We start from the raw sequence: 13,161 nt of genomic DNA on the forward strand, positions 1-13,161 counted from the left end.
CGCCGCCCTAACCCAGCCACGAGTCGGAGGGCAGCACGGTCCTCACCCTCCTCCGGGTAACCGGAGTCCCGACCCCACCTCCGGGTAACCGGGAGTCCCAGGCCCTCCTCCGGGTAACCGGGAGTCCCAGGCCCTCCTCCGGGTAACCGGGAGTCCCAGGCCCACCTCCGGGTAACCGGAGTCCGGACCCCACCTCCGGGCGACCGGAGTCCCAGGCCCACCTCCGGGCGACCGGAGTCCCAGGCCCACCTCCGGGCGACCGGAGTCCCAGGCCCACCTCCGGGCAACCGGAGTCCCAGGCCCACCTCCGGGTAACCGGAGTCCCAGGCCCACCTCCGGGTAACCGGAGTCCCGACCCCACCTCCGGGCGACCGGAGTCCCAGGCCCACCTCCGGGTAACCGGAGTCCCGACCCCACCTCCGGGTAACCGGGAGTCCCAGGCCCACCTCCGGGTGACCGGAGTCCCAGGCCCACCTCCGGGTAACCGGAGTCCCGACCCCACCTCCGGGCGACCGGAGTCCCAGGCCCACCTCCGGGTAACCGGAGTCCCGACCCCACCTCCGGGTGACCGGAGTCCCAGGCCCACCTCCGGGTAACCGGAGTCCGGACCCCACCTCCGGGTAACCGGGAGTCCCAGGCCCACCTCCGGGTAACCGGAGTCCGGACCCCACCTCCGGGCGACCGGGACTCAAGTGGAGCTCCGCGGTGAGTGGCAGGCCAGCGACAGCGCCCAAGCCCGCGTTCAACACGGGGCCGGCAGGGACCCGGCCGTTCCTCTGGCGTCGCTGTGCGAGTTGAAGCGTCGAGAGGACCCGGAGCTTAGAGCTCGACACGGCCCCGAACTGGCACCGCTGATCCCCGTGAACGTGGCCACACGCTTCGGCCTCACGGACCAACACCCCCGGCGCGCATGCGCGCGAGCACGCACTGCGAGCGCCCTTCCAGCGAAGGAAGGGAGCCGAGGGCCGCCGCTCCCCAAACGCGGCCCTGGGGAAGGAGCCTTGGTGGACACCGCTGGAAGTGGCTAGGGCTGGAGCGCTGCCTTGCGGGCATGAGGCGCTGGGTTCGATTCCTCAGCACCACAACAGCAGGAAAAGCTGGAAGTGGCGCTGCGGCTCAGTGGTGGAGCGCTCGCCTTGAGCTGAAGAGCTGAGGGACAGCGCCCAGGCCCGGAGTTCATATTTAAAAAAGACAACATAGTCCAAGCATGTGTTGGGAGATACACATTTATAAATACACCCAGTTCCAATAGGGTTGTGGTTGTTACCATGAGAGCGCACCCAAAAAAGTCGGCTTAAACAGCACTGGGGATGGACGGCAGCACCTCAGCTGTCAACAGCAAGGGCCCGCTCACCGGCTCTGCTGCGCGTCCCAGCCGATGGACTGTGTTGCGGTGGAAGGGGCAAGGCTAAAAGGCACAAGGTACTCTCTCCACTTGTCTGCTGCTTTTTCATTCATCAGAACTTGGTAGTATCACTGATGGCTGGTGTGGGTTTGTGAAGATTCCCTTCAGAGTTAGCAATCCTCAGGTCCTTAACTTCAATCACAAAAGAATTGCACTAATAAGCACTTTGTGTACCCAGGCAGAGTAATTAGTTGGACAAGTGTCAAGGTTAGGAGAGGGCTGCTTTTCATTTTTCCTTTTTGTTGTTTTTTGCCAGTCATGAGGCCTGAACTCTGGGTCTGGGCGCTGTCCCTCAGCTCTTCAGCTCAAGGCTAGCGCTCTACCACTGGAGCCACAGCGCCACTTCTGGCTTTTTCTGTTTATGTGGTGCTGAGGAATCGAACCCAGGGCCTCATGCTTGCAAGGCATGCACTCTACCACTGAGCCATCTTCCCAGCCCTCATTTTTCCTTTTTGTAAATGTTGTAGCTTACTGAGGTAGTGTAAAGCTTAATCTATACAGTGCCTGTATATTTTACTGAATCTATTCATTACTACAATACTTACCTGTAAATTATTGGCTATTTCCCATGCCTTATTTTCCCTGATCTATCCTGCTTCAATAACACAAAAATATATTTCAAGGAAAGTAGAGAAATGCTGAATTAAGAACACAGACCCTTTGAATACAGTGATTCTGTGTGTAATGAAGGGATACTGAGCTATTAAGTAGCCTAATGCTATCATGCTTTTTGTTGTCAGATGTACCTTGTTTGCTATAATTTTGGGGGCTGTATTCATTGTTCAGTGCTGGGGATCAAACCTAGGGCCTTGTGTATGTGGGACAAGCTCTCTAAACACTGAGCTATATCATTCTCAATCCTAAAGTGTAGGGCTGGGAAAGTGGCTCAGTGGTAGAGCACTTGCCTTGCATGCCTGAGGCCCTGGGTTCGATTCCTCAGCACCACATAAGAAAAAAGCAGGAAGTGGCGCTGTGGCTCAAGTGGTAGAGTGCTAGCTTTGAGCTGAAGAGCTGAGGGACAGCGCCCAGGCCCTGAGTTCAGGCCCCATGACCAGACCCCCTCCCTCCAAAAAAGTATATTTCACAAATATAACCTTCATATCTTTTCCTTTTCTAGTGCTGGAAAAGGAGAACGGGACTAGAAAGTCTTACAAGCCAATGATAAAAGTTTATTGATTTAAATGGTTGTATAATGACTCCTATATTTACCTATTTCTCACTTAACATTAAGCACTAATCTAGCACTTTTCTCTCACACGCAGTATTTGACTTCTATCTTTAAAATTATATTAGCACTCTGGCTTCTACTAGATAAGGTTGCCTGTGCATTGCATTAGATGACATAGCAAACTAAAACCTACCTAACCTAGGGTAGTATTAAACAAAGATTTGTTTCTAACACTTTTATAAGATTATTTCTTTGTTGCTTTGTATGTCCCTCCCCCATGGTATAACCCCTGCTTTCACTGTATTGAAGTTGTATAATTTGTGGAGAAGGAAAAAAACAAATCATTTAAATAGTGATACAGGTGGATCCACTGCAACAATGACATGTACTAGTCCTTATGTGGAAAAACGAACTTTAAAACTTTGGTGGGGGGGGGAAGGATTGGGTGGGGGGTGGGGGAAGGATGGGAAGGGATGGGAAGGGGAAACAAAGGAGGAGGCTACAATGCTTGATAAGAAATGTACTCATTATCTTGCCCATGTAATTGTAACCCCTCTGTACAGTATTTTCACAATGAAAAAAAGATGACAGAGCAATGAGATATGCAAAAAAAATTAAAAATAAAGATTTGTGTCTTACTTTAATCTACCTACCTTGGTATATTGAGGACAAAATATACTTTATTGTGTTCCATTCCTGGGCTTGAAGTAAGAGCCTGAGCACTGTCCCTGAGCATTTGGTCAAGGTTTGCTCTACCACTTGAGCACTTTTGGCTATTTGCTGCTTGTTAAGAGTCTCATGGACTTTCCTGCCCAGAATGGCTTTGAACCACAATCTTCATATCACTGGCAGCTGGCTGACAAAATGCACTTTCACAATGTTTCCCAAAGTTACAATATATATCTTTTTTTTTTTTTTTTTGTCAGTCGTGGGGCTTGAACTCTGGACTTGGGTGCTGTCCCTGCGCTCTTCAGCTCAAGGCTAGCGCTCTACCGCTTGAGCCACATCACCACTTCCAGTTTCTAGTGGTATATTGGATATAAGAGTCTCACGGACTTTGCTGCCCGGGCTGGCTTTGAACTGTGATCCTCAGATCTCAGTCTCCTAAGTAGCTAGGATTACAGGCGTGAGCCACTGGTACCCGGCTACAAATATATCTTTTTTTTTGGGGGGGGGTGGCGGGTGGTCTGGTCCTGGGGCCTGAACTCTGGGCCTGGGTGCTGTCCCTCAGCTCTTCAGCTCAAGGATAGCGCTCTACCACTTGAGCCACAGTGCCACTTCCGGCTTTTTTCATTTTGCTTATGTGGTGCTGAGGAATCTAACCCAGGGCCTCATGCATGCAAGGCAAGTGCTCTAACACTGAGCCACCTTCCCAGCCCCAATATATATCTTTTTATGCAAGGTTTCTCATCTCTTCTCTAGATCATTTTTCTTCAAACCAGAAATCCTGAGACCAGAAAACATCACAGGAATTACACATTCACAAATCATTACTTTTCTCACTTCAAGTACTAAAGACCCTTTGGAGAAACAACATGAGCTGCTGAGAAGAATGTGTACTGTGTTGTTCTAGGGTAAAAAACTCAGTAGATGTCAGTTAGTTCCACTTGAAGTATGGCCTCACTTAATTCGGTAGCTTCTTTGCCAATCCTCTGGTTGGTAGACCTGTCCTTTGGTGAGAGTAGGGTGTTAAAGTCTCCTGGTATTATCATATTGGGATCTATTTTATTCTGTAAGTTTGAGAGTATTTGCTTAACATATTTGGGTCCTCCAATGTTTGGGGAATATAAGTTGATGATGGTAAAATCCTCCTCTTAGATTGCTCCCTGTATTAATCATATGTAGTGTCCTTCCTTGTCTTTTTGTATTGATTTTAATGAAACCAATGAGATTGCTACTCCTGCTTTCTTACTGGGGGCACTTGATTGGTAGATGCTTTTCCACCCCTTCACTCTGAGTTTGTTTGTATGTTTGGCTGAGAGGTGGGTCTCCTGAAGGCAACAGAAGGATGCGTCATGTTTTCTGATCTAATCTGCAGTTCTTTTTCTTTTGATTGGTGAATTAAGACTGTTAATATTAAGAGATAGTATAGAGAGATGCATTGTGGTCCCTGTAATTCCCTGTTTTCCTACGTTGTTCTTCTTTCCTTTCCTCCTGTGCTTGCTCAGTTAGACTTCTATTAATGCCTGTCTGGTGCTGGTCCCCATTCCTGGTTGCTTTCTTCAGCTTGTGTTCCCCCTCTTAGTATTCTTTATAATGCTGGCTTAATGTTTATATATTCATTTAGTTTTTCTTTACTATTAAACATTTTCAGTTCTCCATCGAATGTGAATGCTAGCTTTGCTGGGTATATCAGTCTGGGTTGGCAGTTATTGGTTCTTAGGGCTTGTATGGTACTTTCCCAGGCCTTTCTTGCATTCAGTGTTTGTATGGAGAGATCTGCAGTGATTCTAATTTTTTTTTCCCATTGTAGTATAGCTCCTTCTTCATTTTGCTGCATGCAAGATTGTTTCCTTATTATTCAGATCTATCATTTTTACTATAATTTGTCTAGAAGTGTTTCTGCTATGGGCTTCTGATGGGGTTTTTGTTTTTGCCAGTTGTGGGTCTAAACTCTGGGCTTGGGTGCTGTCCCTCAACTCTTCAGCTCAAGGCTGGCGCCCAACCTTTGAGCCACAGCAACACTTCTGGCCCTTTCTGCTTATGTGGTGCTGAGGAATCAGATCCAGGGCCTCATGCACAAACAACAAGCAATCTACCACTGAGCCATCTTACCAGCCTGAGCTCCTGACTATTATCAGGTGTCCAATTCCCTGCCTGGGATATATGGGTCGGGTTCTGGTGGGGTTTGGGCTTCTGGGTCTCTTGCCCTGGACACCCAGGTCTTTTGCTGTCATAGGCTTGATTCACAGGGGGTGCAGTTCCTTTTTCCCCCCTCTGTGGAGGTGTATGCTCAGCTTCTGACTTCAATTGGGAGGAGTTGGCTGTGTTGCTCAGGCACTGGTCCCCAGATCTGGTCCTGGCCCCCTGCCTGGGGCACGCCGGTTGGACCTGTGCTGCTGTGTATCCCACCTGGGTTACGCAGCCTGGAGTACACAGTTCAAGTTTCTTCCACTGTTGGCTGTTGTGACCCAGGGGCGCTGTTCCTGGCTTGGGCATTTAAACTCCCTTCCAGGGGCGCTCTTGCTCTAGCCTGGCCAGCTGGGTGTACTCCACAGGCTGGTGGAGCTCTCAAACATTCCCAGTTTTAATGAGTCCTGTAGTCAAGCTGTTGGGGTAGGGGTCTGAGTCAGGGTCTGGGTGTTCCCACCAGCTCTGGTCTCCCTTGAGGGATATACTGTCCCCTGTAGGGTACTCATCTTGGAGCTACTTGTTTTGGTGTGATGTAAGTTGCCGGTTGCTGCTGCAATCAGAGTTTAGTTGAGATGGTTGTGGGCTGGGCTGTGTGGTGGTGGCTCTGCATTTTTCTCCTGTCTCTGCCTTTGTTGATGCTGTTCGGGAGGCACCACAGGATGAGCCTCCGGCCTCCAGCCCAGGGGGGAGGGGGAGCTCCGCGCAGGTTCTAAGCACTGGGGTTTGTTTGCGCTCAGAAGACCTTGCAGGTCTTCTTGCTCTGGCGTTCGGTGGGCTACCCATGTAGTTCTGGGGTTCTTGCTGAGTGGATTTGGTGGGATGGCGCCTCTCTGCTAGGAGAATGAGGGGTAGGGGTGGGATCTTTGTGCAGGCTCCCGGCTCAGAGGTTTCTCTGTTCGTGGCAATCAGCGGGTTCAACACTGGTACCTCGGTCATCTTCTGCTCAGGTGATCTGCAGATGACCCTGTGTCTCTGGGACTCTGGCAGCCCCCACGGGGCTGGGCTGACCACAGGTTGGGGGAGGGGTCTTCGTGCTTCTCTTCTGAAATTCCTTTTCTTTTTTGTTTTTTTCCCCGTCTCCTGTTTTTCTCGGGGTGTTTGTCTTTTTGTTGTTGTTGGTCTCTTGGGGAAATTAAGCGTTGGAACTCAAACTCTCTTTTTGGTTGGAGAGAGCTGTGGCGATTCCCTACTGCCCTGTCACCATCTTGGTCCCCCTTCCTCTTGTATGACTTTTACAAGTAAAATGACTATGCAAAGTTATATTATGTACCACACACAGAAAGATGTCTAAATTATCTCTATAATAGGTCTAAAGTATTTCTGTTATCTGGGTCATTACATTTGCTCATTAACACAGCAAAAACAATTTGTATGCTAATATTGTTGATAGTTAATCTCCTCATAAAATCTGGAATACCTGAAAGTTTCCCTTACAAATGCTTATTCTTTGTGGTGTTAGGGATAAAACACAGGGCCTCATACTCTTATCATGCTACACCACTTCTCTAGCACTGAGCCACATTCCTTAGTCCTCTTATTTATAAAGGAAACTCTTTCCAAACTAATAGGTGTTATTAGAATTATTCTTGTGATACACAATGAGTTGACCCTTCCTGTTGAGGTTTTACCTTACTTGGTACTCATAAATCATTCCTTTTAATTTCTATTTGCTACAAGTTTTTCATTTGTGGAAGCATGGCCCTCGAACTCTGGGCCTGGGTGCTGTCCTTCAGCTCTTCAGCTCAAAGCTAGTGCTCTACCATTTGAGCCACAGTGCCACTTCCGGCTTTTTCTGCTTATGTGGTGCTGAGGAATCAAACCCAGGGCCTCATGCATGCAAGGTAAGCACCAAACCACTGAGCTACCTTCCCAGCCCAAATTATAAACTGTTGATACTTAAAATGTATGCAATTTTGGTAAATCTGCCACTTGTTAATTATAATCCCTCTCAGATAGTTTTAACAGATAGTTGCTGGGCTAATATACCTCCTACAAGTATTATTTATATAAGGTTGCAATGTGTTTCATATATGCTTATTTGGCAATTTTCTGTGATAGTTCCTCACTCAAGCAGTCATGGTGAGAGCTCTGCATTCTAACCTCTTCTCTCTCTTTTGTGATGTGTCAGTCCTAGAGCCTGGGTGCTGTCTCTGAGCTTCTTTTGCTCAAGGCTAGCGCTGTACCTCTCAAGCCACAGCTCCACTTCTGTTTTGTTTTTTTTTTTTGGGAGGGGTAGTTCAGTGGAGATAAGAATCTCACAGATACGCCGGGCACTGGTGGCTCACGCCTGTAATCCTAGCTACTCAGGAGGCTGAGATCTGAGGATCGCGGTTCAAAGCCAGCCCGGGCAGGAGAGACCGTGAGACTCCTATCTCCAATAAACCACCAGAAAACCGGAAGTGGCACTGTAGCTCAAGTGGTAGAGCGCTCGCCTTGAGCTGAAGAGCTGAGGGACAGCACCCAGGCCCAGAGTTCAAGCCCCACAGCCAACCAAAAAAAAAAAAAAAGAATCTCACAGACTTTCCTGCCCAGGCTGGTTTGAATCATGATGCTTACCTTTCAGCCTTCAGAGTAGCTAAAATTACAGATGTTAGCCACCTGCACCTGGCACGGTCTTAATTTTTAGTTAGGGTTGAAAAAAACAACTCCATCTTGATTTTGACAATTTACACTACACACAACATTCATCTATAGAACAAAACAGAAAATTATAACAGATCTTTTTCTGAAAAAAAATTTTTTTCTTGGGTCCGGTCGTGGGGCCTCAACTCTGGGCCTGGGCACTATCCCTCAGCTCTTCAGCTCAAGGCTACCGCTCTACCACTTGAGCCACAGTGCCACTTCTAGCTTTTTTTTCTTTTTGCTTATGTGGTGCTGAGGAATCGAACCCAGGGCATGCAAGGCAAGCGCTCTACCACTGAGCCACCTTCCTAGCCCTTTCTGAAAAAATTTTAGAGTCATAAACAAGTAAAATAATTTGAAGAGTAGGGTCTTTTCCCTAAAAAGGAAGACCTTTGTACAAACAAAATTTTGCATGCAATATGAAGTTATTTACTGATTCCCAAAAATGACTTTCCCAGGGTAAGTTCTGATTTAGACAAAGGGAAAAAAATACAACTAAAGGAAATTGAGAATTCAAGCCACATACTGGTGGCGCACACCTGGAATCCTAGCTACTTAGGAGGCTGAGAGCTGAGGATGGCAGTTCAAAGCCAGCCTGGGAAGGAAGTCTGTAAGACTTTTTATTAATTTTTTTGTCAGTCATAGGACTTCAACTCTGGGCCTGGGTGCTGTCCCTCAGCTCTTCAGCTCACGGCAAGTGCTATATCACCTGAGCCACAGAGCCACTTCCCGTTTTCTGGTGGTTTACTGGAGATAAGTCCCATGGACTTTTCCTGCCCAGGCTGACTTTATTTTTTTTTTTTATTTTTTTTTTTTGTCGGTCGTGGGGCTTGAACTCTGGGCCTGGGCGCTGTCCCTCAGCTCTTCAGCTCAAGGCGAGCGCTCTACCACTTGAGCTACAGCGCCACTTCCGGTTTTCTGGTGGTTTATTGGAGATAGGAGTCTCACGGTCTCTCCTGCCCGGGCTGGCTTTGAACCGCGATCCTCAGATCTCAGCCTCCTGAGTAGCTAGGATTACAGGCGTGAGCCACCAGCGCCCGGCCCCAGGCTGACTTTAAACTGAGATCCTCAGATCTCAGCCCCGAGTAGCTAGGATTACAGGTGTGAGCCACCAGTGCCCAGCTTGTGAAACTCTTACTTCCAATTAACCACCAGAAAACCAGAAGTGGTGCTGTGGTTCAAGTAGTAGAGCACTTGCCTTGAGCTAAAGAGCTCAGGGACAGCTCCCAGGCCAGGAGTTCAAACCCCACAACTGACACACAAAAAAAGTGAAAATTCAGTAAGATACAAGATTCCAGACACTGGGTGAATCATCACAATGAGAGACTCACAGCTAGTAATGATTTTTTTTAAAAATGGAATGTGTGAGTAGTGTAATTCTAGCATTCTGGAGGCTGAGGCAGGATTACAACCTCCACAGCATCCTGATCCACACAGAGACCCTAACTCAAAATGTAAAAACCAATCCCAGCCGGGGGCTGGTGGCTCACGCCTGTAATCCTAGCTACTCAGGAGGCTGAGATCTGAGGATCGCGGTTCAAAGCCAGCCTGAGCAGTAGAGACCGTGAGACTCCTATCTCCAATAAACCACCAGAAAACCGGAAGTGGTGCTGTAGCTCAAGTGGTAGAGCGCTCGCCTTGAGCTGAAGAGCTGAGGGACAGTGCCCAGGCTCAGAGTTCAAGCCCCACGACCGACAAAAAAAAAAAAACCAATCCCAAAGCCGGGCGCTGGTGGCTCACGCCTGTAATCCTAGCTACTCAGGAGGCTGAGATCTGAGGATCGCGGTTCAAAGCCAGCCCGGGCAGGAGAGACCGTGAGACTCCTATCTCCAATAAACCACCAGAAAACCGGAAGTGGCGCTGTAGCTCAAGTGGTAGAGCGTTAGCCTTGAGCTGAAGAGCTGAGGGACAGCGCCCAGGCCCAGAGTTCAAGCCCCATGACCAACCAGAAAAAAAAAAAAATCCCAAAACAAAAAGAATTAGAATAGGTCAGACTATTCTAAACTATGTTTTCTTGTTTAATACTGACCACAATTACATATGTCTCATTTAACATTCATCACAATCACAATGTATGTCCTATCATTCTATCCCATATAACAGACTGTAAGTCAGAAATCAGGCATAGAGAAGCTAAACAGCATGCCCAAGACCAATTAGATAGTTACAGACAGAGCTGAGATTTCAACCTAGTCGAGTTCATGTTCATGCTCCTACTCACCACCTTCCTTTATAAAATACTACCTTGAAAAGGAGGGTTCCTTGGGCAAGGGTGTCATTATCTAGCAGCACACTTGTAAATGCTGCAAGGCACTCCTACTCTCATCATTCAGAGACCCCCTTCCTGTTGTGTCCAAACTCCAAATGTTATACTAAGTCCTAACATCCAAATTACTGTATTTGAATTGTCATGACCCGGTGCCACCATGTCTCCAGCCACAACTTGGAATAGGAAAGTTTGCTGGCAGTTGGTGTTACACTTCCTTCATAGAATAAAAAACTACATCTTGGTTTTGACTACTTTCAAATTTCTTACAATTATCTCAGCAAAACCAATGAGACCATAAAACTCACACATATTTCCCATTGTTTAAAAAATCAATTCTGTCCTTTAACGATACTTTCTATTTAACACTTGACTACATGAAGGTTCATTTTTAATGGATAATGTAAGTGTCTTTTTTTTTTTGTGGGTCTTGGGGCTTGAACTCTGGCCAGGGCACTGTCTCTCAGCTCTTAGTACTCTACCACTTGAGCCATAGTGCCACTTCCAGTTTCTGGTGTTTTATTGGAAATGAGTCTCATGGACTTTTCTGCATAAGCTGGCTTTGAACCACGATCCTCAGATCTCAGTCTCCTGAATAGTTAGGATTGCAGGCAAGAGCCACTGGTGCCGGCTGTAAATGTCCTTTAACAGCATTTTCTATGCTGCTACCCAAAATATAGCTAGAATATATAAACTCATATAAAACACAAAAACTTTACTCAGTGTCCCAAAAGACTAGCAGTCAAGTAAACAATAGCATTAAAAACTCACTGGAATATTACTTTCAATCTCTTGGTATAGTAACTCCAACTTTTTTTTTTTGTCAGTCGTGGGGCCTGAACTCTGGGCCTGGGCACTGTCAAACAGCTCTTCAGCTCAAGGCTAACACTCTACCACTTGAGCCACAGTGCCCCTTCTGGGTTTTTCTGCTTATGTGGTGCTGAGGAATCGAACCCAGGACCTCATGCATGCAAGGCAAGCACTCTACCACTGAGCCACCTTCCCAACCCCAACTACATTTTTTTATAGTTCTCAGAAACAATTCTACTTACAATGGTAGACCCATTTGTTTATGTTTCTGGAGAGAATAATGAGGCTAGATATTCTCTCAATCTGTTCAAGTTTTTGTCAGATTGTAGCAGTTAGGGCTTGGTCTAGAATGCTCTTAGGATGCACAAGCATCTCATCTATAATCCCAGCTACTCAGAAGATAGCAATCAGGAGGAGGATATTTTGAGATTGGCTACAGAAGAATGTTAGTAAGACTTCATCTCAATCAATTCAAGAAGTCAGGTGTGGTGGTGCATGCAGGGTCCAAGCTATGCAGGTCATAGGTAGGGTTACATCTGAGGCTGACTCCTGGCAAAAACATGATACCATACCTGAAAAGAGCTGGTGGTGTGGCTCAAGTGGCAGGTAAGAGTTCCTAACTAGACAGTTTGAGGCCCTGGGCTCAAATCCCAGTATAAGTTTTATAAAAATGCTCCTAGGTGAAGTAGTAGGATTTTTTAGAAAAAAGAAAACTTAGATGATTATAGGCAAGAGTGAGGAGCTCTGAGATCCCAGCTCAAAGTTACATCTAATTATCCACAAAAAAGCCAGAATGGAGTTGTTGCTCAAGTGATAGAGTACTAGCCTTGACAGGACAGCATCCACACCGTAAATTCAAGTCCCATAATGGTATATACATGCAAAAAGGAAAAAAACAAACAAAAAACAACCCTGGTGTGTCTGTGTTCTGAAATGAAATTTGTTGTTTTCCACCCCAGGATCAATTATGTGAGATATAATAGTGTAGTAACAAGATTGAAATCATGGTTGGGAATGTGGCTTAGTAGTAGAGTGCTTGCCTAGGATGCATGAAGCACTGGGTTCTATTCCTCAGTACCACAAAAACCAAAAAACCCAGAAGTGGCACTGTGGCTCATGGTAGAGTGCTAACCTTGAGCAAAAAAACAAAAAACAAAAAACAAAAAACAATGCCTAAACCCTGAGTTCAAGCCCCAGGACTGGCCAAAAATAAAATTTTAAAAAGGTTGAAAGCATTTTCATGTAGGATCAATTTGTACAGCATTTCTCCAGAAGTTCTGCAATACACAGTAAAGCTATTGTTCCTGGAGAGTGTTGTATATTCAATACATTAGTAAGTGATTTCTCTGGTACTATTTGTTTGGTATCTTAACTAACAAGCTACTAACCAGTGCTGTCCCACACTGACTACATGTGAATAACTGCTCCCCAGTATGAGCTATCTGGTGAACTATAAATGGAGAGTGCTGGCTGAAGATAACCCCACACTGATTACACTTATAGCCTTCCTCTCCAATATGAATCCTCTGGTGCTTAATGAGGTCATTCTTCCGGATGAAGGCTTTCCCACACTGATAACATTCATAGGGTTTCTCTCCAGTATGAATTCTCTGATGAACAATAAGGGCAGAAGTCTGACTAAAGGATTTTCCACAATCGTGACATTCGTATGGTTTCTCACCAGTGTGGGTTCTCTGATGTGAAAAAAGATGAGAGCTTCTACTGAAGCCTTTCCCACAATCTTTACATTCAAAAGGCCTCAGTCCAGTGTGAATTCTATGATGAACAACAAGGTGAGACCTCTGGCTGTATGACTTCCCACACTCATTACATTCATACGGCCGAACTCTGATATGAGTTCTTTGATGCAGAATGAGATGAGTGCTCTGCCTGAATGACTTTCCACACTCAGGACACTCATAGGGTTTCTCTCCAGTATGAGTCCTCTGGTGCCTAATGAGCCGGGAGCTGTGAACAAAGGACTTCCCACACTGATGGCATGTGTACAGCTTGTCTCCTGTGTGTGTCCTCTGGTGG

At 46.7% G+C, this 13,161-nt stretch overlaps 1 protein-coding gene across 1 annotated transcript in view; it reads right to left on the reverse strand.

Annotated features, from left to right (window-relative positions):
* Positions 1-1,249: 1,249 nt before the first annotated feature.
* Positions 1,250-13,161, reverse strand: part of LOC122096683 (zinc finger protein 10-like) — a 29,665-nt gene continuing 17,753 nt past the window's right edge. Inside the window, exon 5 of the mRNA XM_042667276.1 lies at positions 1,250-1,537. Coding sequence (XP_042523210.1) covers positions 1,458-1,537 — 80 coding nt within the window. The 3' untranslated portion in view covers positions 1,250-1,457. The remainder of the gene's footprint in view (positions 1,538-13,161) is intronic.

Source organism: Dipodomys spectabilis, unplaced genomic scaffold (assembly GCF_019054845.1).
Source record: "Dipodomys spectabilis isolate Male_0828 unplaced genomic scaffold, ASM1905484v1 ptg000385l, whole genome shotgun sequence".
NCBI lineage: Eukaryota > Metazoa > Chordata > Mammalia > Rodentia > Heteromyidae > Dipodomys > Dipodomys spectabilis.